This window comes from Spermophilus citellus (genome assembly GCF_964194105.1).
Source record: "Spermophilus citellus genome assembly, chromosome: 6".
NCBI lineage: Eukaryota > Metazoa > Chordata > Mammalia > Rodentia > Sciuridae > Spermophilus > Spermophilus citellus.
The window spans coordinates 38669119-38693289 of NC_138187.1; the positions used below are offsets into that span (position 1 = coordinate 38669119).

The window sequence follows — 24171 nt, forward strand, 5'->3', positions numbered from 1 at the left end:
GAAAACTCATGGGATATGCTATGGAGATGCCAAATGTACCAAGTACCCCAAACCTCTAATTATCCTCCTCCTTGGTGTATACTCAGGAAAGCTGTCTAAATGTATGGTGACACTCCTGTCACTGTTGATGTTTTTTGGAGCAGATGATTGATTGACTTATACGTCTCTGGATGTCGTATGCTGGCAGTGTAGAGAGGAAGCACCCTTCCTCATAGTTTTCTGACAGTTGCAACCAGAAGCCTTTTCAGGTTGGGTTTTTGGTTTGGCCATTGGGACCTGGGGGTTTCAGTTGTGGTTGCCCACGTCTAGGACTTACTTCCTCTCTGTGGTTTGTGCAAACCCATCTCACCTTCCCACCTGTGATTTGATTTCTTCATTTTATGAGAGTTTTTCTCCCATTGGTATATAGAGTTTATTTAAAGCACAGAGCTTTGGACTTTTCAAAGAAAACACCAATAAATAGATAGTTTTTGAAAGTGGTAACTTAAAAATGTCTGCTTGAGGCCAAATTGTTTCTCAAACAGAAATCTCTAGAGTCCTTTTAATGAGACCGTTAGGCCCTGAGATTGAGTGTGGCGTCCACATTGAGGAAATCTGAGGAAAGGAGGGCAGCCACCCACTGCCAGCTCCTAGAGGAACAGACATGGGGGAAAGGTCGGGCAAAATCTGGCCCAGCTCGTTGTTCCTGATGTGGGTGTGCCTTCGTGCCTGCCCGATGACTCACGGAAGACCACTTCATGAATCAGATAGCTGGACTGCCCTTCCTGCAGGCCTGATCCAGTTTTACAATAAATGTACAGTGTATAAGAGTTAAAAAAAAAAATCTTGTGGGTGAAAAGAGAGGAAAAGGTAAGTTTGTGGAGTTTGGAGGAGGCCCTGGAGTATGAACCGCCTCCATGAACAGTGATAGACTTGGGTTCAGAGCACACCAGGCTGTTTCAAGTGTTAAAAGGTAATCATGTGAAGGCAGAACTGTGGTGTCCAGGAAGGGATGGGGACCTGTTCTGAACACCTGCCCTTGGGGCCTGTATCCCCTTGTGCTTGGGGCATATCCCTTTCCTTATCTGTGAAGGGGAGCTAGTTGCTTCAGAGGCCTTGTTGTATTATTATGAAATAATATTATATTTTATCAAATCTCAGATGATTAAGTCACACCCTTCCTTAATCTGTAAAAAAAAGAAATGCTGCCAGTTAAACCAGTGTAGTTTCAAGTGTGATGCACCTGAAATTCAGGCTTGTTAAAATGAGGTGGACAAACTATATTTAAAAATCAATAAAATATGCCATACTGCATGTGAAAGCACTCTGCTACATAACCCTCAGTAGTCATATTCACTCAGGAGAGGGAAGCGGAGTTGTCAAGATTAAATACCAGGGCTGGGGTTGTGACTAAGTGGCGGCGCGCTTGCCTAGCATGTGTGAGGCCTGGGTTCAGTTCTCAGCACCGCATACAAATACGTAAAATTAAGGTCCAGATATAACTAAAAAAAGGTTGAATGCCAGTGGGGAAGCACCAGCCACACTAGGTGAGGAGAAAGCTGCAAAGGTAGAGAAAGGGCCCTCTTGCTCTTTACTCATTGAAAGTTGGCTTCCGGGGTCTCAGGCTCCTCGAGTCATTCACAAGGTGCCTGGCTAGGAGATCCTTATTCTCAGTCACAGTTGATTTGCCTCCAGATTGGCTTTGAGAGGAGCCATCGCGTCTCTCCTCTCTGTGGACTTTGTTGACTTACAGCTGCAGGCTCTCAGTACCCATGGCCAACTTTGTTGCTTCTGATCAAATACTTCAACAGGGCTGAGCCCACCAGTGACCTTGAAGTTTCAGTATTGCTTTTACAAGTGAACCTTTGGATATTGAAAAAGAACTAGTCCTGTTTACAGTTCATTTTAGACTTCTCTGATACAAAGGTTATTTTATATTCAAGAATATGTTTTGCTCACTTAGGAATTTGGGTTCATTTCCATAGTTTCACCTAAAAAATGGTGACATCGTTAACCTGCCTCTGCCTTCTGTTTGGTGCAGTAGCCATAGATGATAATTTCAAGGAAAAGTTTATTTCTTGGTAAAACACCAGCAGCTGAGTGAACAGTTTGCTCAAAAAAGGTTCAGAATTATCCTAGTTGAATGTTTTCCAGGAGAACTAAGTCCTTTCTAAAAATAAAACGTAAAAATCTTTATGCTCTAAGTTGGGATGGGCCAGATAGTAAAATATTTTAGGCTTTGTGGTTCAGTATCCATTACATATTCTTTTTGCTTGTTTGTTTTTAAAGCAGACCCTTAGAGATGTAAAACTCTTAACTTAGCTAGAGGTCCCTCCATGTAGCAACTGGACACAGACTGTGGTGTGGCAGACACCCCTCTGTTAGAAGCTCTTATCATGGCCAGGGCTCCTTAAAAAAGTGGCTGATTCTAGGGCCAGTGTAGGAAAATACAAGAGGAACCTAGAGCTTGCTGTAGTGCCAGAAAGTGAAGTGGTGTTGGATTCAAAAGAACTGGATGGGGCACTACCTAAGGAGCCAGCAGTCAACTTGAAAGAACCTCCAGGGGCCAATGCTAGAGCAGCTTGAGCCACAAAATAAATAATGGTAATATTGGATTGTAACCCCAAGGACAAACATCCAGGAGTAAATAGCTGTATAAGTGATGGGATAAAATAAATACATGGAGGAGAAAGTATAAGTATTCCTTACAGAAGGGTTTTAAATAACAAATGTAGAAGGAATGAAGGACCTAGAAAATCTGCATTAAAACATCTTGGTATCAATCACTGCAGGCAAGATGTGCAGGTGAATGAGAAAGTGGGTATGCAAAACCTTAAGGAGAAGCAGAGTATTTACATAGCAAAGTATCTCCCCTCAAGTACCTATTTATTAGTAGCTGTAGTATTTTTAAACATTTTTTTAGTTGTAGATGGACACAATACCTTTATTTTATTTATTTATTTTTATATGGTGCTGAGGATCCAACCCAGTGCCTCATATGTGCTAGGTGAGCGCTCTACCACTGAGCTATAATCCTAGCCCTGCTGTAGTTTTTTTGACATGTCTGCAAACTCTTCAGGAGTCCTCCCTCCACAAAGTCTAGCTTACTTTCCTTCTCTGTGGGTATGCACTTGACTTTGGGACCTGCTTGTAAGGCAGAGAGTTTGCCAAGAGAAGACTGTATGTTGGAGAGAATACCTGGCCACATGGTCAAATTTCAGCACACTAGGAGCAAGTTATGTGCCCCCGATGTGATGCAAGAACAAAGTCATCTCATCCCAAATACTGTAAACTTTCTCTAATCCTGGGAAAACATCAGACCACCCAAGTTGAGGAATATTCTGCAGAATAACTGACCAGTGCTGTTCAGAAGTATCAAAGTTATGGGACACATGGAAAGACAGAAAATCAGAGATAGGAGGAGACGAGGGGGCATGTAGGTTAAATGCAGTGTTAGTATTCTTTATTGAACCCTGGAATTAAAAAAAAGACTTTAGTGGAGAAAATTGTAAAATCCAAATAAAGTTTGAAGCTCCATTAATAGTGTTATGCCAATGTTTTTTTTTTCCTAGTTTTGATGAACATACCACAGAAATGTAATATTTGAGCATTAGTGGAAACTGGGCAAAGGGTATGTGGGAACTCTGAATTCTCTTTACAACTCTTCTCTAAATGTAAGATTATTGTAAAATAAAATTTAAGAAAAAAAATTTCTATTCTGGATTGACCATCAGCTTTATCATAAGCAATTAAGCATATTTTATTAACCCTTGGTCCCTTTTATATCTAGAAGAAAGTATCAGTAGTTAAGATTGATTTTGGAATGTATATGTTTTTAATGTTATTTCTCTCTCTCTCTCTCTCTTTCTCTCTCTCTCTCTCTAGGGGAGGCACCTACTACAGAAGTTCCTGTATCGTTTGTAATCCTGTCTGTGTGCAGCTTAATAATTTTAATAGTGTTAATTGCAAACTGTGTTTCCTGCTGTAAGGACCCAGAAATAGACTTTAAGGTGAGCACAGATGCAGACACTATAGTCATCTTCGGATATGTTTACAGTAGAGTGGCTATGCACCAGTGTTCTGGGAGCAGGGCTCAGCAGACTTTTTTTGTAAGGGCCGGGTATTAAATCTTGTGGGCCATAAAGTCTCTGTTAACAGTGCCCTAAAACTCAGCCCTGCAGTCGTAGTGCTACATTAACCAAAGAACTATGTTAACAAATGGTCTTGGCTTTGTGCCAGTAAAACTAGATTTACAAAAAACCGGCACTTTGGATATGGCCTTTGGCCTTAGTTTGGCAACCCTGCCTTGGAGCATCTTTGATAATAAGCACAGGGTGTGGTGAGTTTAAGTTTTTGCTAGGTGGGAATAAAGCATCGGGATTGAACTTACTTGCTATAAGGTCTATGTGTAAGAACAGACTGGTTTGGGTTTTTCCTAAACTTTTGTAGGCTGGTAAATTTGTGGTCATTAGATCACAAAGGGATCCCCCCAGCGTTTTGTGTATGAGGAAGAGTATTGAAGCCTCAGGTTTGCCTTGAAACCTTGAGGTCCCCAAAGATGGGGGAGAATGCTGCTTACTATAAAATCCTGGCCCAGAGAGGAATGACAGAGAGGGGCTGATGTAGCAGTAGATGGATGGGATCTACCAGAAAACAATCTGGGAACTCCTGCTTTAGAGCTTGCTGCATGCCTGCTAGCGTGTATTAGTGTTCCAAAAATATTAGTTAAAAAGGAGTACATGGGGAAAGTAAATAGGGAGTGCATGCACCCAGAGAAAACGTACCTCAATGTGTTGCCCTCTGACTGCACTGTCCTGAAGGCCACTGGTTCAAATTGGAAAACAAAAATTTTCTTCTCACCCAAACCTTTTCAATGGGCATGGGACCTGATTTCTATAGCCTCCTAATTGTTTTATTGTGTGGTCTTTATTCTGGAGTCTGCCAGCAGCTCTAAAGACTTAGGAAGGTGCGCTGTCTCTGGACCCAACACTGCATTACGCACAGAAGGCCAAGAGCAAGGGAAGGCTGCAGGAGACTCACCCAGCATGGGCCACTGTCTGTGGAAAAGTTGGCCTGCCTGGGCCTGTGAGGCTTTATTCACAGCACCAGCCCCTGGGCTATCACATCACTGTCGACATTTCTGTGGGGACTTAATGACATCCCAGTAGGGGGCACATTTGTGGATAGAGAATCTGTGTCCCCTCATGGTCAATTTTGCTGGGGGACTTTGCACAGAAACCTGGCCATTTCGGGACAAAGATGAAGTCTGATCAGTGTTGCCGATAGTGAAGTCAGGTCTTACATTTCGTGATATCTTATTCTTGCCTCAGCAATTCTTGCCTGTTTTGAATGTCAGTATTGAATGAAGGAGTTTATTGTGATGCTACCTCAAGGCTGGGACTCTTTATTGCTATCCAGCAAGCTGGGGTGATTCTGATGCAGGGGCCACAGTGCTCTGGGGCCTATGTGACTAAATAAGAATATTGCTGGGCTGGGGCTGGGGCTCAGCAGCAGAGCGCTTGCCTAGCATGCATTAGGCACCGGCTTTGATCCTTAGCACCAAAACCAAAAGTAAACAAATAAAATAAAGGCATGCTGTCCAAAAAAAAGAATATTGCCATCTGTTTCCTTTGGATATAGGGCTCTGCAATTTTAGAACTGAATGGTCCCAGAGAAGTCCCTTTACACACCAGGAAGCTATAGTCTGGAAAAGTGATTTGCCTAAGTTCATCCAGACAGCCACTGGCATAACTGTAAGAGATACCCATTTCCCAGGCTTATGTCATTTTTTTTCAATTACTATTATACTGTATCACCTCTCTGAATTTTTAGAATCATCTACTGGTATATTTACTGGTTATGTCATGTTGCTGCCACATTTTGAGTGGCATTATTTTTAAGATAAAGCGTGATGGACAAAGTCCTTTTAATGAAAAACCCTTTAGGAATGTCCAAAAGAAAAACTGAACAATCTCTTTATTCAGATATGTCCTCACATATTAAACTTGAGTATCACATTTTTCCTGCTCCCTCCTCCCATATAAATAACCATAATGTCCTTTAATGCATTCAAGCACATAGATGACATATATGAGAATAAAGTCTTCTCACATGTATGTGAAAACATAAATGCCTGGGAAATCTACCATTATAATTTTTTGTTTCTTCCTTGTATTGAATGGGGGCTAAAGGAAGGTGGTAGAAGAAGAAAAGGATGTTGGCAGAAAAATGAAAAGGGGTCTTGTCCACTGATCTCTTCTCAGCTTCAGTGTGGTGCCTGAGGAAGGGGGCACTTTGTAATTATCTGAATCAGTGAACCACTTGACAGTCTTCTCTGTGTTAAATTAACCTGGATCCCAAGGTGTGCTCGGTTCACAGGAATGAGGATAGGAGGATGGGGAGAATTTCTGCCCTATAGAGCCATTTGAAAGGTTCCCACAGCCTGATTGGGACCTCCTCAATTTTCAAGTCATTGTCTTTGGAGTACTGGGTTCTCTTGTAAGCTAGGCGCACTTAGGTGCCGCACAGTGTCATACCGGTCTTTGTGATTCATGTGCTCTGGTTTTTCTGCCCAGTGTAGCAGTTTTTTCCATCATTACTTTCTCGGAGAAATAGGACTTACTTAAAACTACTATCTTTTCTGGTTGTTTAACTGTCTTTATTTTAATAGAAATCACAGTGTAATTAAAAATGCATACAATATTAAGAATAAAATTAATTTGTTTTGATTTAGTATGCAAATATATTTGTGAAAGTGAACGATAACTTTAGAAGAATTGTCTAAACTCTAATAATTTATAAGCAAACTTTTGATCTTGGGAGATTATTTCCATGTTAAGTTTCATGGCCATTTTAGAAAATTTTGCATTTAACTTCAAACTAGCAATTTTAAAAGTTACATAAAATATCTGTGATTTATTTTCAAATTTTATTTATTTTGCTTTTTGGAGTTGGAGAGCATAATTGCATATGCTTTTCACTTGAGGTAAATAAGAACTGGGGGAGTTTTCACAGCATATTACAAGTAAATTGAAGCAAGAGTCATATCTTAAATGTTAGTCAATGGTTTTTAATACTGGTTCCTTCTGATTTTAGGAATTTGAAGATAATTTTGATGATGAGATAGATTTCACACCACCAGCAGAAGACACCCCTTCTGTCCAGTCCCCAGCAGAGGTCTTCACACTTTCAGTACCAAATATTTCACTTCCAGCTCCATCACAGTTCCAGCCTTCTGTGGGTAAGACCTTACCTAATGTTAGATTTCCACGAATTGTTTCTGAGCAGTGCCAATAGGAGCCTTGCTGCTATCGTGCAATATTGGGCAGCCCACCTCCTCCTCTGCCTGTGTGTTTCTCTTCCTTCTGCTCCCCACTGTTCTGGTGCTCGGGCTTATTTCATTCCAGCAAAAGCTGTTGCTTCCAGGCTGAGGCAAGAAGATTGTGAGTTCAAAGCCAGCCTCAGTAGCTTAGCAAGGACCTAAGCAACCCAGTGAGAACCTCTCTAAATAAAATATATATGGGCTGGGGATGTGTCTTAATGGTTAAGCACCCCTGGGTTCAATCTGTAGCACGCCCACACACACACAAAAAATACACAAAACTTGTTTCCTTTATGGACCCTGGGTCTGATAAAAGAATAAAACTTGTCTCCCAGATGCACTGAAATTACATACTGGGGTTGAGCTCCTCAGCTGTCTTTCAGTAGGCTGGTTTCTCTACAGACTGTGGACATTCCTGTCTTCTACTAGAACATTCTGCTCTAAGGAGGGGAGCATATACAGTTCTGTTAATCAGATGGGCTTTTTATTCACTTCTTAAGATAGAGTTTGATTAGATGTTAGTTGATCTCTTGAATGCATTAAAGGACACTATTGCTATTTGTATAGCAGGTAGAGGGTTTAAGAAGTCAGGTTTTCCAAGACTGCTAAAAGAAGGCTGTTTAAGGTTTTATAGGTGCCAAACTTGCCATTTGTGGTACCACATGCACTGTAGGTTGTGTTTTAGGGCAGTACAAACCCAAGTTGATTATACTTCGTCAGCATGCATGACTCAAAAAGAAAAAGTAAGGTTAAAGTATAATATACCAGTATAGTTCATATAAGGTATTTGTAAAGTAAGGTATTTTTAATATTTGTGTGTGTTGCAATATTTAAAAATGAAACATAGTACTTAGCTTTAACTTCTGTAAATAATACTCTTACCACAACAAAAAGTAGCTTAGTTTGAAAGGAGTCCAACATATTCTTGATAACTTAAGTATACTCATTTTTAAACTGGAATGCTTTATTGTAGTTTATTTGATAATTTTCTTTTCTTCATGTGTAAAGAAAGCCCTGAGAGACTGGGGCTTTTATAGGACTATAATTTAACCCTCAATTAATTTCAGTTAGTTGAATCCTAACTCAGATCATCATCAGTAGAAAAGAGACCCAGACCGTAGAAGGTGTAGGGGTGAGGCCGATCTTGAAGATAGCTGGAACCAGGACCTTGAGCTCCATGGGCATTTTACAGTCAAACTGCTCATTTTCTCTTTCCTTTCTCATTTTCTTATATGTCAGTTCAATCTCTCAGATGGCATCTCTCTTCAGTAGGGAGAATGACTGCTGGCCGCTCCGTGTTCATATCTTTGTAGTTTTGCAGTGAGGAAGGAAAGGACCCTCTCTCTCCTTGGACCAGAAAGAAAAACCTCCCAGAGGTGTTCTGGCTTTGGTTTACCTTCACCACGCCACAGACTGACGTGGCGTGAGCTGGGCCACCGTCCTCTTGTCGGATATATATGCCCCTTTCTGTTCTGCTGAATTCCTCCACTCTAAAATCCCCCTTAATAGGAAGAAATCATTGTAAGTTTCTCTATTTAGAATACTTTCAGAGTATTTTTATCATTTTGGGATATAAGAGGCTTTCCAAGTATAGCAGTAAATCTGGAAGCCATAAAAAAAATAGCCAGATCTGATTCATAAAATTAAATATTCTGTATGGAAAAAAGAGTGTAACCTATTTAACATAGTAGCAAAAATATTTGTAAACTACAAAAAGGATGAAAAATTGTAACATATTAATAGTTCAGAGGTCATGTGTGGTGGCACAGGCCTGTAACCCTGGTGACTCAGGAGGCTGAGGCAGGAAGATCAAAAGTTCAAGGCCAGCCTCAGCAACACAGCAAGGCTCTGTCTCAAAATAAAAGTAAAATAAGATGGGTAATGTTGCTCAGTGGAAGAGTGCCCCTGGGTTCAATCATCAGTATTACAAAAAAAAGCAAAAAAAAAAGTTCTCATGAGTATAAGAAAAAGAGTAATGTGAAAAAATTAAGATAAGGACATGAAAGAAGAAACTCAAGGGAAGAAATTCAAATGGCCAAAAGACAAAAGAGCTTTACTAGTAATTGAAGAAATGCAAACTTCAAGTAAGATGAGGAAAAGAAGTGGCAATAGGTCACGATTGGGACTGTGTGTGTGTGTGTGTGTGTGTGTGTGTGTGTGTGTGTGTGTAAACGGGAAGTCTCTTCCACTTGCTGTTAGTGGAGCTGTAAAGTGGGGAGAACCCCCCCCCCCCGGAGGGGCATCTGGCAGTTGGCATCAGTCCCCAGCACCACACACACACAGATGTAAAATGTGTTTGCTCTTGATCCAGCACTTTAACTTTTAATGATTTGTCTTTAGGAATGAATTAAGTATACAAAGGTGTGCAAAGGGATTTATTGCAGCATTGTTTGGCAATACAAAATGGAAAATGTTTAAATAGCAATCTGTAACTTGCTAAATTACAGTATAGGCAAATAGTGAAGTATTTCATGTCCCTGTTAAAGGGACATGATAAGCTGTATTTAACTATGAAAGATATTTATGATTATATGTTAAAAAAAAAAAAGCTGTGCCACATATTCACAAGCGAGTTCTATCCGTTGTTTCCTTTTTTCTCTTTTTAAAATGTGTGTTTTGAACAGATAATATGTTCACAATTCAAAAATCAAATCAAAGCATAGAAAGGTATGAGTGATGAAAAGTCACCCTCTCATATTTCAGTGAAACCTCATTTCCCACCCCTGCCTTCCCCAGGTAACAACTGCTCCTCTTGGTTTCTTAGGTATCTTTCTAGGGTTTCCAGATGAAAACCCCTCCCCTCCATTTTAAAATTTGTTTTAATTTTTTAGAAGATTTTATTTTTGTACAGCAGTTTTAGGTTCACAGCAAAATGGAGAAGAAGGCCCAGAGATTTCCATACACTGTCCATCCCTCACATGTGTAGGAAGTTCCCTCTTTTACTCAAAGTTGCCATGGTAGATATATTGCTTGGTATTGTGCTTTTTTTTCCATTTACCAGTTATTCTTAGAGATACTTCCATATCAATAAAGATAACATATTTATTCTTGCCTATATATTATACTATTTGAATTATATAATATTAGCATATTTGGATTGTTTCTAGTCTTTTCCTATTAAAAACAAAGCTGGTACCTAGGTTGTTGTGCTGGTGCATTTGTAGAATACGTTTTTAGAACTGGGTCAAATAATGTATGTGTTCTGTTTTGATGGCTCTTGCCAACTTACCCTCCACAGGAGTTGCACCAGTTTCTGTTCCTGCCAGCTGGGTGTCAGTGGTTTATGCTATAGCTTTTGAAGCTAAGTTGGTATCCCTTCAAACTAGATTGTTATGAATTTAGGATAACTGTAATCCTCATGGTAACCACAAAAAAGTTCACAGGAAAGGAAACCAAAAGGTTACTCTAAAAAAGAAAAATCAATCACATACATACACAAAAAAAATTATATATTGATGAACTGATATTAAGTTGGCTTAGCAATCTTTTTTACAAGCCAAAATTTAATAGTCTTGGACTCAGTGTCTTAAAAAGAGATAATGTTTTAAGGTTTTAGTTTGACATTAAGCCTATAACTTGTCTTGAGTTGATTTTTGAGTATGGGGAAGCAAGTTTTCCTTGTGGATTACTGTTTTTTTTCCTCCCAACTTCATTCACTTGCTGGTCCTGACTTTCCTCTCTGCTTACATGTGTGGCTCTATTTTAGGCCTTCTGCTCTCTTTTTACTTAATCAGTCTATTCCTTTGTCTCAGTACCAGTGTCTTAACTATGATAGCTTCATAATAACATACGATCTGTACATATTTTTCTCAGTGCCTATAGGTTCTCTTTTCTCTCTCTCTAGGTAATGTCCTTTCATGAATAAAAGTTTTTAATTTTGATGAAATACAAATTATCCACTTTTTTTTCTTTTGATGCTGTGCTTTTGATGTCATATTTAAGAAATCATTGTCAAATCCAAGGTCATGACAATTTTCCTCTTTATCTTCAATAGTTTTAGCTCCTAAATCTTTAATCCATTTTGACTTAATTTTTATATATGGTGTAGGGTAAGGGTCTAGCTTAATTCTTGTACATGTGAATATCCAGTTATCCCAATAACAGTGTTTGAAAACACTGTCCTTTCTCCATTGAATTTTCTTGGCACACTTTTGGAAAATCAATTTATCTTATTTGTTTGGATTTATTTTAGGCTCTTAATTATATTCCATTAATTGATATGCCTGCCCTTATGCCATTATAACATGGCTTTGATTACTGTAGCTTCTATTTTGTAGTAAATTTTGAAATGGAGAAGTTTGAGTCCTCCAATTTTGTTTTCCTCTTTCAAGATTTTTTCTGTTATTTTGGATTCCATAGGAATTTTAGAATTATCTTTTCCATTTCTACAGAATAGGCCATTGAAATTTAATGGGAATTATTATTTTGGTATACCACATTGATTCCTTTCTCATTCCCTTTTGACTATAGTTTTTAGATATTTTCTTAGTGAATATGATTAAGATTACGGTTCGCATTCTAAATTTGTAACAATGGAGTTTAAATTGATAATCAGCTTCAATAGCATACAGAACCCCTATTTTCGTACAGCACTTTCCTTCCCTTTACATTGTCACAAATTATACATTTATACATTTTGTGCCTACTTCTATTTTTTAAAGCATTTGTATTTTAAATCATGTAGGAAATAAAAAGAAGAACAGTATATCAATAGTACAATAACATTAGCTTGTGTATTTACCTACTTAGGTTTACTGAAGATCTTTATTTCTTTTTAAAGGAGCCTTTTAAACATTTGTTCTAGGTCAGGTATATGGGCAGCAAACTCCTAAACATTTATCTGAGAATATCTTTCTTTTTCTTTCTGAACTGGGGATTGAACGCAGGATCACTCTACCTCAGAGCTCCATTCCCATTCCCAGCCCATGACCTTTTTTGGAGACAAGATCTTTCTAAGTTGCTGAGGCTGGCCTTACACTTGTGATCCTCCTGTCTCGGCCTCATAAGGCATGTATTGCAGGCACGTGCCACTGCTACTGGCTCCTCCTCTTCTTTTTTTTAAAATATTTATTTATTTTTAGTTGTAGTTGGGCACAATACCTTTGTTTTTATGTAGTGCTGAGGATCGAACTCAGGGTCTCTCACATGCTAGGTGAGCGCTCTACCGCTGAGCCACAAACCCAGCCCTCTTCTTCATTTTTGAAAGATAGTTTTGCCAAACATGCAATTCTTGGTTTGCAGATCTTTTCTTTCAGCTCTTTATCTGTGAGCCACTGACACTGCCCTCTGGCTTCCATAGTTTCTGATGAGTAACTGTTCATCTCATTGAAGATTCTGTGCTCATGGTGAGTGGTTTCTCTCTTGCCACTTACAGAGTTCTTCATCTCTGGATAGAGTTTGATTTAATAAGTCTTGATGTGGATTTCTTTGAGTTTAATGTTACTTAGAGTTGATAGAGCTTCTTGGATATGTATATTCATATCCTTTAGTAGATTTGGGGCATTTTCTACCATTGTCTTCAATTATTTTTTCTCCTTTTCTCATTCTTCTGGACTTTCATTAAGTCTATAATTGGTCCTTTTGACAGTGTTTCCACACTAGAGTTATTGGGTCATAAAACAGAGCTAGGTATTTTAGAATCAGACAGAATACTAATTCAAAAATAGTGTCCGTGTTAAGAGTTAAAACTGTTTTGGTTTTATTGGTTTGTTTTTACTTATTTATTTATTTTTGGTACCAGGGATTGAACTTAGGGATGCTTAATCACTGAGCCTCATCCTCAGCCCTTTTTTATATTTTTATTTTGAGATAGGGTCTTGCTAAGTTGATTAGGGACTTGTTAAATTGCTAAGGCTGGCTTTGAACTTGTGATCCTCCTGCCTCAGCCTCCCAAGTCACTGGGATTACAGGCATGTGCCACTGTGCCCAGCTTTATTAGTTTTAAAGAGGTGTTTTATATATTTATTTCTACCTTTTAAAATAATTTTTAAATTTGTTTTAATTAATTATACATGATAGTAAATGCACTTATGCTTTTTGATAAATGAGGTATAATTTCTCATTTTTCTGATTGTACATGTTGTAGAATCACATCGGTCATGCGGTCATATATATATATAAGGTAATAATATCTGTTTCATTCTGCTATCCTTCCTATCCTCAGTAGCACAAGCATTAAGTCTGTGTTAAAATTTGTACTTTATAGGTTATGTATTTAATACTTATTTTTAGTTAGATATTCATATTTTGAATGTTCTTTTCTCTACAGAAGGTTTGAAGTCTCAAGTTGCCCGCCACAGCCTAAACTACATACAGGAAATTGGAAATGGCTGGTTTGGAAAGGTACAGTGTTTTTTCACTTTGATTTTTTTTCCCCCTCCTGATTATACAGTTTAGAATTTAAAGTTAATTATGAATTATATCATGTGACATTCCACATTCTCCATAGACACTGTAGTGTGAATAGAGGTTGCTTAGTGAAATTGCATAGGAATGCAACCTGCAGCATTCCTGGGTATGTAACTCTTTCCAGAAGATTGTCCAACATTCAGGCTGCTATAAAAATTCCATAAACTGGGAAACTTAAAAACAAGAGAGTGCTCTCTTGGTAGCTGCCATTCTGACTGGGGTGAGATGAAATCTTAGAGTATCTGTTTTCATTTGTATTTCTCTAATTACTAAAGATGTTGAGCACTTTTTCATATATTTGTTGATCAGTTTATTTATTCTGAGAAGTATCTGTTCAGTTCCTTAGCCCATTTATTGATTGGGTTGTTTGGGTTTTTTTGGTATTAAGTCTTTTGAGTTCTTTATATATCCTGGAGATTAGTGTTCTCTCTGATGTGCATGTGCTAAAAATTTGTTCCCATACTGTAGGCTGTCTCTTCACCTCAATGATTGTTTCCTTTGCTGAGAAGAAGCTCTTTAGTTTAAATCTTTCCCATTTATTGATTCTTGATTTCATTTCTTGTGCTTTAAGAGTCTTATTAAGGAAGTTGGAGCCTAATCCAATATGATGAAGATTTGGGCCTACTTTTTCTTCTATTAGACGCAGGGTATCTGGTCGAATTCCTAGGTCCTTGATCCACTTTGAGTTGAGTTTTCTGCATGGTGAGAGATAAAGGTTTAATTTCGTTTTGCCACATATGGATTTCCAGTTTTCCCTGCACCATTTGTTGAAGAGGCTATCTTTTATATATCTCCACTATATGTTTTTGGAACCTTTATCTAGTATGAGGTAACTATATTCATGTGGGTCAGTCTGTGTCTTCTGTACCATTGGTCTACATGTCTATTTTGGTGCCAATACTATGCTGTGTTTGTTACTATTGCTCTATAGTGTAGTTTAAGGTCTGGTATTATGATGTTTCCTGCTTCATTTCATTTCTTTTTTTTTTTTTTTTTTTTTTTTGCTAAGGATTGCTTTGGCTGTTCTTGGTCTCTTATTTTTCCAAATTAATTTCAAAAATTGCTTTTTCTAGTTCTATGAAGAATGTCATTGGGGTTTTAATAGGAATTGCATTAAATCTGTTCAACAGTTTTGGTAGTATGGCCATTTTGACAATATTAACTCTGCCTATCCAAGAGCAGGGAGATGTTCCATTATCTAAGTTCTTCTATTTCCTTCTTTAGTGTTCTGTAGTTTTCATTGTAGACGTCTTTCACCTCTTTTGTTAGATTGATTCCCGAGTATTTTATATTTTTTGAGGCTATTTTGAATGGAGTAGTTGAAATTGATATTGTATGATATGCTGCTTATACATTCATTAACTATTTTTAAAAATATTTTTTTAGATGTAGATGGACACAATACCTTTATTTATTTTTATGTGCTGCTGAGGATCAAACCCAGTGCCTCACATGTGCAAGGTTGTGCCTCCATTGAGCCACAACCCCATCCCGCATTAACTATTTAAAACAAAGAATATGACTTATTTAATTATCAGAATTTCCCGTTGTCATCACTTTTCTGCCCTTATATTCCTGATAAACAACCCCAGCCCCTAAATTGGCCCTTTTATTGAAGAAAAATTCTTTGAGTTTTCTAAGCTTTTGTGAGATGGTATGTAAAGTAGTAGAAGGCCATCTAGTCGTTGCTTAATTTATTTTCTCGTTTTCCATTTCATGGTAAATAAGGTATTCTTTCTTACCATTTTGATGAAAATAACAAAAAAAAAAAAAAAAAAAAAAACTTGTTCTTTGGTTTTAGGTTCTTCTTGGAGAGATTTACACAGGTACCAGTGTGGCAAGAGTAATAGTGAAGGAGTTAAAAGCAAGTGCAAGCCCAAAGGAACAAGATGTTTTTTTGAAAAATGGAGAACCTTACTAGTAAGTAAGGCTTAACATTTGTTCTATAAACAGTCTGTGGTCTTTTGGAAATCAAGTGTTTAGCCAGGCACAGTGGCACACTCCTGTAATCCCAGATACTCAGGGGGCTGGGGCAGGAGCATCACGAGTTGAAGACCAGCCTCAGCAACTTAGTGAGACGATGTCTCAAAACATAATAAAAAGGGCTAGGGGTGTAGCCCAGTGGTAGTGTGCCCTGGATTCAATCCCCAGTACCCCCCGAGCTCTACCCCAACCCACCCAAAATCAAGTGTTTAAAACTGCTTTGAGGTTTCTGCATGCATGCATGTTTAAATAAGACTCTAAGACATCAGAGTCTCACAAAACCTCAGTTGTCTACATTTCAGTTGAAAATCATTTATTCATTCTAAGAACCAACGAAACTCAACTTGAATAAGAGAAGGCAGAGACACCAACACTGAGGTGATAGAGTAGCAAGAATTATCTGGCAAGGACTTTAAAGCAATCATTACAATCATTATAGAAACAAAAAAGTTAGAGTCTCAGCAAAGAAATGAAGACATAAAGGAGATCTCAGTGGAAATTATAGAACTGAAAAATATAGCTGAAATTTAAAACTCAGTGAATGATCTCAGTAGCAGAATAGGGAGGACAGAGGAAAGAATCAGTGAAGTTGAACATAATAAGCATTGCCCAATTTGGACAACAGAAAGAAAATAGACTTCAAAAAAAATCAAGCCTCAGGGACATGGAGAACTATAACAAAAAAAAAAAAATTAACATTCATATCATAGATGTCCCAGAATGAAAAGAGATGGGGCTGAAAAGGTATTCAAAGAAATAATAGCTCAAAATTCCCCAGATTTGGAAAAGACAAAATCTATAGATTCAAGAGCAAGTCCCAAACAGGATAAACACAAACTTTTTAAAAACTAAAGACAGAAGCTCTTGAAAGTAGGAGAGAGAAGTTGCACTTTACTGAGAGAGGAAAAGCAGTTTGAATGACACAGACCTCCTTGGAAATCCTGGAGGGCAGAAGGAAACAGGGTGGCATTTTTCAAGTACTGAAAGAAAGAACTGTGAAATTATATGTCCAGAGAAAATATGTGTTAGGAATGAAGAGAATATCAGCCCATTGTCAAACAAAGGAAAGCTAAAAGAGATTGTTAGCAACAAACTTACCCTAAAAGAAAGCAAAAGAAATTTTTCTCAACAGAAAAGAAATAATTAAAAAAGAACTCTCAAAACACAAGGAAGAAGGAACAACAGAATGAATAAAATTATAGCCAAACTTCCTCAACTTGATAAAGAGTCCTATAAAAATTGCTACATCTGGAATCATGATTAATGGTGAAAGACTGAATGCTTTTTACTCCCTTGTTCAGGACAACACGTGGGTATTTGCTCTTACTGCTATTATTCATCATAGTACCAGAAACTGTAACTAACTCAGGAGAGCTCGAAAAGGAAATAAAGGCATATGGATCAGAAAGGAAAAACAAAACTGTCATTATTTGTAGATGACATGAGTTATGTAGAAAATCCCAAGGAATCTGCACAACAAAGGTCTCCCAGAACTAAGTTGCAGGATATAAGGTCAACATAAAAAAATCATTTGGGGCCTCGGATGTAGGTCAGTGAGAGAGTTCTTGTCTAGCATGCTTCAGGCTCTGAGTTTAATCCTATGCACTGTTAAAACAGCTTTAAAAGTCAATTTTGTTTCTATAAACTAGCAATGAACATGGGAAAACCAAAATCGGGTGTGGTGGTACACGCTTGTAATCCCAGCTACTTGGGAGGATCCCAAGTTGAGGGCCAGCTTCAACAATTTAGCAAGACCCTGACTTAAAATGAAAATTAAAAAAGGGTTGGGGATGTAGCTCATTGGTAAAGTGCCCCTGTGTTCAATCCCTATTACCAATAATAATAATAATATCAAAATAACATTCACACTTGCACAAAAACAAATGCCTGGGTACATGTGTAGGACTTCTGTGTTGAAAACTACAAACAGCTGGTGAAAGAATTCAAAGATCTAAATAAACGAGAAACAGACCACGTTAATGGATTGGAAGACTCAATGTAGTGAAGTTCTTCACAAACTGATATATAAGTTATTGCATTTCCTATCAAAATCCCAGTAAGATTTTTAAAACACATGTTTATTATAAGGTTAAATATAAGATTATTATATGCTCACTTCAGCAGCATATATACTAAAAATTGAAATGATTCAGAGAAGAGTAGCATGGCCCCAGGTACAAGGATGACAGGAGCAGGGCGCAGTGGTGCACGCCTGTAATCCCAGTGGCTCAGGAGGCTGAGACAGGAGGATCTTGAGTTCAAAGCCAGCCTCAGCAAAAGCGAGGTGCTAAGCAACTCAGTGAGATCCTGTCTCTAAATAAAATACGAAATAGGGCTGGGGGTGTGATGTGGCTCAGTGGTCGAGTGCTCCTGAGTTCAATCCCGGGTACCAAAAAAATAAATAAATAAACAAAATTCAATAGAAAAAAAAATAACAACAATCCAATTAGAATAATATCAAAAGACTTTGAGAGACATTTTACCAAAGAGGTAATGTGGATAGCAAGTTACCACATGAAGACATTCAGCATCACTGGCTACTGAAGTAATTAATCTCACAATGAGATATCACTTTAGAAAAGCTGAAGTGAAAATGTAGTGACAAAACCAAATGCTGGGAAGATGTGGGGACACTAGACTTCATACATTGCTGGGGTGTGTATACAGTTGTCCTCAGCATCTGAGGAGATCAGTTCCAGTGCCCCCACCCCCAAGGGTACCAAATTCTGAGGATGCTCATGTCCTTTACCTAAAATGAAGAGTATTTGAATATACTGTATGCATATCCTCCTGTATATTTTGAATCATCTGTAGATGATATAATATTAAATGCTGTTCACAATTGTGGTACTGTCTTGTTTAGTATTAATGGCAATTTAAAAAAAAAGACTGTAATCTTCAGATGCAGTTTTTTCCTCCAAATAATTTTAACCCTTGGCTGTGTGTGTGAATGCATAGCCTGTGGATATGGGGGAATGGTATATACATGGAGAGGTTGATTTTTAGGAATTGATTCATGCATTTGTGAATCTGCAGTGTGGCCAGCAGATTGGAGACCCAGGAAAAGCTGATACTAGGGTTCAAGTCTCAAAGCTGTGTGCTGGCAGAATTCCTTCTTCCATGGGAGAGGGTATTCTTTTTTCTTCAAGGGTTTCAGCTAAATGGCTGAGGCCCACTCACATTATGGAGGGACCTGCTTTACTGAGAGTCCTCTGATTTAAATGATAATCTCATCCAAAAACACCTTCTCAGAAACTGTCCTGAATAATGTTTGACCAAATTATCTAGGCACTATGGCCTGGCCAAACTGACACATAGAATTAACGATCACCTCGTATAACCCAGAAGTTATACATGGGCATTTATTCCAGAGAAATGAAAACTTAATGTCTGCCCAACAACCCTTCTGTGAGAGTTCAAAGCACCTTTATTTGTATTAGCAAAAAATTGGAAAATTGACAATATCCTTCAGTAGATGAATGGGTAAACAAACGGTGGTACATCCATACCGTGTAATACTGCTCAGCCATTGAAAGGAATGAACTGCTGATGTGTGCTGCAGCTTGGATGATCCCAAGGGGATTATGTTGAGTGAGAAAATCAGTCTCAAAAGGCCACATACTGTATGATTCCATTTACATAATACAGGCTGAACATCCCTAATCAGAAATCCAAAATGTTCCAAAATCTGAAACTTGCAGAGTGCCAACCAAGTATGATGCTGCCAATGGAAAGTTCCACACCTAACCATATGACAGTGGCAGGGTGTGTGTGGTGAGTGTGGAACCGTAAATGAAGCTCTGTTGAAACTTAAGTCTCACTGTGTATATGCAGATATTGCAAACTTCAAAGAAATTTGAAACATCTCTGGTCCCGGTTATTTTGGATAAAGGAGCCTCGACCTATATTTCTATAATGAGAACATTATAGAAATGGAAGACAGATAAATGGTTGCTAGGGGACAAAATGAATGTGTAGGGCAGATCTTTGTGCTGATGGACTAGTTCTGCATCTCTTTTGAGGTGGTGGTCACAAGAATGTGCACATGTGACCTGGCGTGGAGCTATGTGCACATGATGCTTCATCACAAGGCAGTTTCCTGGTTTTGTTGTTGTGCTGTAGGTATTGTGTCAGATGTCCCAGTGCAAGAGACTGGGTGAGGGGCACCAGACCTCTTACACTGACTTTGCAGTTTCCTATAAACTCATAATCATTTCAGAATGAGTATTTTAAAAAAATTATTTTGACCTGTCATTTATTTAACTTTATTTTTCTTTTGGAAAAATTATTTCCCCAAAAGAGTTTGCATATACTGTGAAAATTTATAGAAATGGTGTATAAACTAGATGGCCAAAGGAGAGACTTGAGTTATTTAATATTCAGATAGAAATGCTTTTTGAATTTGTGTATTTGTCTGCCTTTGTTTTAAATGCTGCCTCAGAATATTGTCTCTGAACTTAAATTACTGAAGAAAAATGTATGTTAGGAGTTCTTTTTTAATTTGAGATAATACTTGATTGGGTTTGGATTATTTAATCATTAGGTAATAATCTGCATCTGTTATATATAAGAGATCTTTTTACTTTGTCATGCTGTATTTAAATCATCATAAATGTCAAAACTTGAATTACTAGTACTATTTATTAGTTTTTGAAGCATACTTCCTGATGAACAATACCATGACTTTTATTTTTACTAGTATTCTTCAACATCCAAATATTCTTCAGTGTGTTGGACAGTGTGTAGAAGCCATTCCCTATCTTCTGGTGTTTGAATTCTGCGACTTGGTAAGTTTTTAGTAGAGATTCCAGTTGAAGGTTTGAATGGTTATATCCACATGGGTTTGTTTCCTTCCTTCCCTCCTTCTTTTTCTTTCTTTTGTGGTTCTGGGGATGGAACCAGGGGTGCTTTTCTACTGAACTCTATCCCCAGCCCATTTGGTTTTGAGTCAGGATCTTGCCAAGTTGCTGAGGCTGGCCTTGAACTTACCATCCTCCTACCTAGTCTCCCAAGTCCCTGTGATTATAGGTATGTACCACCATACCTGGCAGTCAGGTGTTTTTGACAGATATATATATGGGGGGTTTGGGGCTGCTTTCATGTCTGTTCTAAATTTGAAGAACTTTGTGATGTATTGACTCATTACCTTTGATATTAACTTACACCTAGGTGAGTGTTTCATTGTACTCCAAGCACTGTGCTGTACTTATAGTATCATATTCAGTAAAGACCCTTGAGTTAAATATGAATATTTGTCCAATCTTTACTTATGATTAAAATAAAGCTCAAGGAGTTTCAGAAAAATGTTGTATATCAAGTATTTGGCTGAGTCAGAGCTTGAGATCTTCACTTCAACGAGACATTTGTAAAATTTGAATTTTCTACATAGGAAACCCAAGAATATTCCTTACCAATAAAACACCTATGATCTGTGTCAGTTGTTGAGAATAGTGAAGGTATATAACATTAGCAGTTTTACAAATTTAGATAAAGCTAGGTGCGGTGGCCCACACCTGTAATCCCAGCGGCTCAGGAGGCTGAGACAGGAGGATTGAGAGTTCAGAGCCAGCCTCAGCAACAGTGAGGTGCTAAGCAACTCAATGAGACCCTGTCTAAATAAAAAACAAAAATAGGGCTGAGGATGTGGCTCAGTGGTTGAGAGCCCCTGGATTCACTCCCCAGTACAAAAAAAAAAAAAAAAATTACATAAATATATTTTTTTATCTTTTAACATAGTATTACTCATGGGGACTGATTGGTGTTTTGTACATTTTGTGAATAATTTTAATAGCAATTTCTACATGAAAGTTTCCTATAAACAGCTCTTCCCTTGTGCAGGATATTTCATCTTCTCTCAAACCTATTTTTAGCACATAATTGTTATTTTCCAAAAACAGTGGAAGATGTTAATTGAATTTTCTAGGTTTTAATTGATTTTTTTTGTATCATCTCAGTTTTCAGAACATTTAAGCTTCTTGCCTGTGCTCAGAAACTTGGGAGTCCCCAAAATAAATCTCCAATTAATTCAGATAGCATTTCCAGCAGTTACAGTAGAAAGAGTGCAATAAACATGGTAAATTTTTTCTTTAATTCCTGCATTCGATTTGAATATCTCTCTCATTGGCAAAGATGGTTAATTCCAAAGGAAAATCAGTTAGTAAGCTTGATGTATGAGCTTTTTTTGGATTCTGCCTATAACCCTGAGTCCCCACACCTGTGCTCACAGCAGTAAAGTAGCTTTCCCTCAGCTTCCGAGTTGGCTCTGGGTCAGCTGCGCTCTGTTCCAGGCCACGTCCATTTTCATCCTGGGGTCAGTGATTTTTGTTTCTATGTGCTGGTGTGTGCACCTGTGCACACTCACAAACATGTATTGTAGTAAATTTTCATATAGTGTTGTTGATGGAGCTTTGGATTCAAATTTGTGAGGTTCAAATCTCCTACACCCTTTTAATTTTTTTTTTTTTTGAGGGGGTAAAGGGGTTTGAGTCAATTTTCTGTCAGTTACTAAGAGAGTCATATAAAAATCTCCCCCCTCAACGATGAATTTTCCTTAAAATTTTCATTGTTCTGTTTATACATTTTGATTCTTTGTTGTGTAAGGGAAACAAATTTATGATGATTTTATATGATTTGAAGTTTTTAATCATTGTGGTGGGGTTCTCTTTAAGGTTAAAAGCATTACTAACAACACAGCCTGTTGTTAATCTAGTTATGCCAACATTCTGATGGGCAGAGTTGACCTGTTTGGTTAGGTTCTTTATTAATCTTTTTTTGGGGGAGGGGCTAGTTTACTTCTCTCGTAAATAGCTTTTTGTTAAAATTTTTATTAATCTGGCAATCTTGGTCACTTAAAATGGAACATGTAGTCTGTTTACATTTATTATAGTTAATGAGATATTTGGAAAATTCTCTACCTATGTCTATTAATTTTCCTTCCTCTACCGAGTTTTCTTTTTTTGCCTTCTTTTGGATGCTTGATTTTTCTTGTTTCAGTTTTCCCCATCTACCAGTTTGAATTTTAAAAATTTTCTTGATTTTATGTGTGGCTACACTAGAACTTGTAACATGAGTACTGAACTTTGCAAAGTCTAGAATTAATCAGTATTTTAACTCTGCCTCAAAGAAACCAGAACCTCGCAGAGGTTTCCTCCCTGTGAGGAAAACTGGAATTAAACCTACTTCTTTGGGGGCTGGGGAATGTAGTTTAAGCAGTAGCGCACTTGCCTGGCATGCGCGGGGTGCTGGGTTCAATCCTCAGCACCACATAAAAATAAAGATGTTGTGTCCACCGAAAACTAAAAAATAAATACTAAAAATTTCTCTCTCTCTCTCTCTCTCTCTCTCTCTCTCTCTCTCTCTCTCTCTCTCTCTCTCTCTCTCTTTCTCTAAAAAACAAACAAACAAACCTACTTCTTTGGGTCATCCCGTGGTGGAAGGTGTTTAGATACTAAATACTTAATAGTGGGGCAGTACCAGACAGATGTCTCCAAGATGCGGAGGCAAAATGCATTGTCTTCTATGTCTCATGTAGATGGGACAGACAGAAGAGGAAGGAGCTATAAGTGGTGTTCTGTGTTAATTGACTCAGTGTGATCAGAGCTGTGGTATTTGTGTTCCTAGGTTATTGTGGTATGAAAATAGCTTCTTTTTCATTTAGCTCTGAGTGACCAACATATAGACAATCCCAGTGTGACACAGCACTGAGTAAAAAGATACAGCACCAAGGCACACCAGTGTGTGAAGGAGAGGTCTGCTTGTCAGAAGTCCACATTTCTGTTGAACATGCCACCTTTAGTCCTTAAGCTCCTAATGTTGATTATAAGTGACAGTTGAAACACTCTTTGTGACTAAACATAACAGAAATATGTAGGGATTAGCACCTTTTTGAAGTATTACCTTTGTCTAGACTAAATGAGGGTTTATAAAATGCCGCAGTCTGGCTGGGCACAAAATCACGAGCCACTCAAGCAGGAACAAACTTTATTTTTGAAAATGCCGCCAATACCCCGTACACGTCTGGGAAGAAGCCGATCCACACACGCGGTGGCTTCTACCGGAACCCCAGAACAAGTTCCTCCCCCGGAATTCCCTCCTACTGTACTTCCCCAACCAATGGGAACTCTCCAGGAGTCCACTATCCATATGAATGCAAATCTTAACATAATCATATCATCTCAATGGCTAGCTGGTGTCACCTTTCAACCAAAAGTGCCATGCATCGTATTACTTGGCTGTGGCTCTTAGCAATAAAACTCAGATATTTTATTTTGGCACTGAGTATTGAACCCAGAAGCACTCTACATCGGAGCTACATCCCCAGCCCTTTTTATTTTTTATTTATTTATTTTATTTTAGTTTTTGGTATTTTTGGTACAGGGGATTGAACCCAGAGGTGCTTAACCCTGAACGACACAACCTAGTTTTGTTGTTGTTTTGAGAGTGGGTCTCATTGAGTTCCCTAGGGTGTGGCTAAATTACTA

At 38.0% G+C, this 24171-nt stretch overlaps 1 protein-coding gene across 1 annotated transcript in view; it reads left to right on the plus strand.

Annotated features, from left to right (window-relative positions):
• The window catches only part of LOC308651230 (serine/threonine-protein kinase LMTK2-like), a gene marked incomplete at its 3' end in the record, with an annotated part of 58777 nt that overhangs the window by 22909 nt on the left and 11697 nt on the right, over positions 1–24171 (plus strand). The window contains exons 2-4 of the mRNA XM_081298180.1: positions 3865–3989; positions 7075–7219; positions 13569–13642. Coding sequence (XP_081154306.1) covers positions 3865–3989; positions 7075–7219; positions 13569–13642 — 344 coding nt within the window. The remainder of the gene's footprint in view (positions 1–3864; positions 3990–7074; positions 7220–13568; positions 13643–24171) is intronic.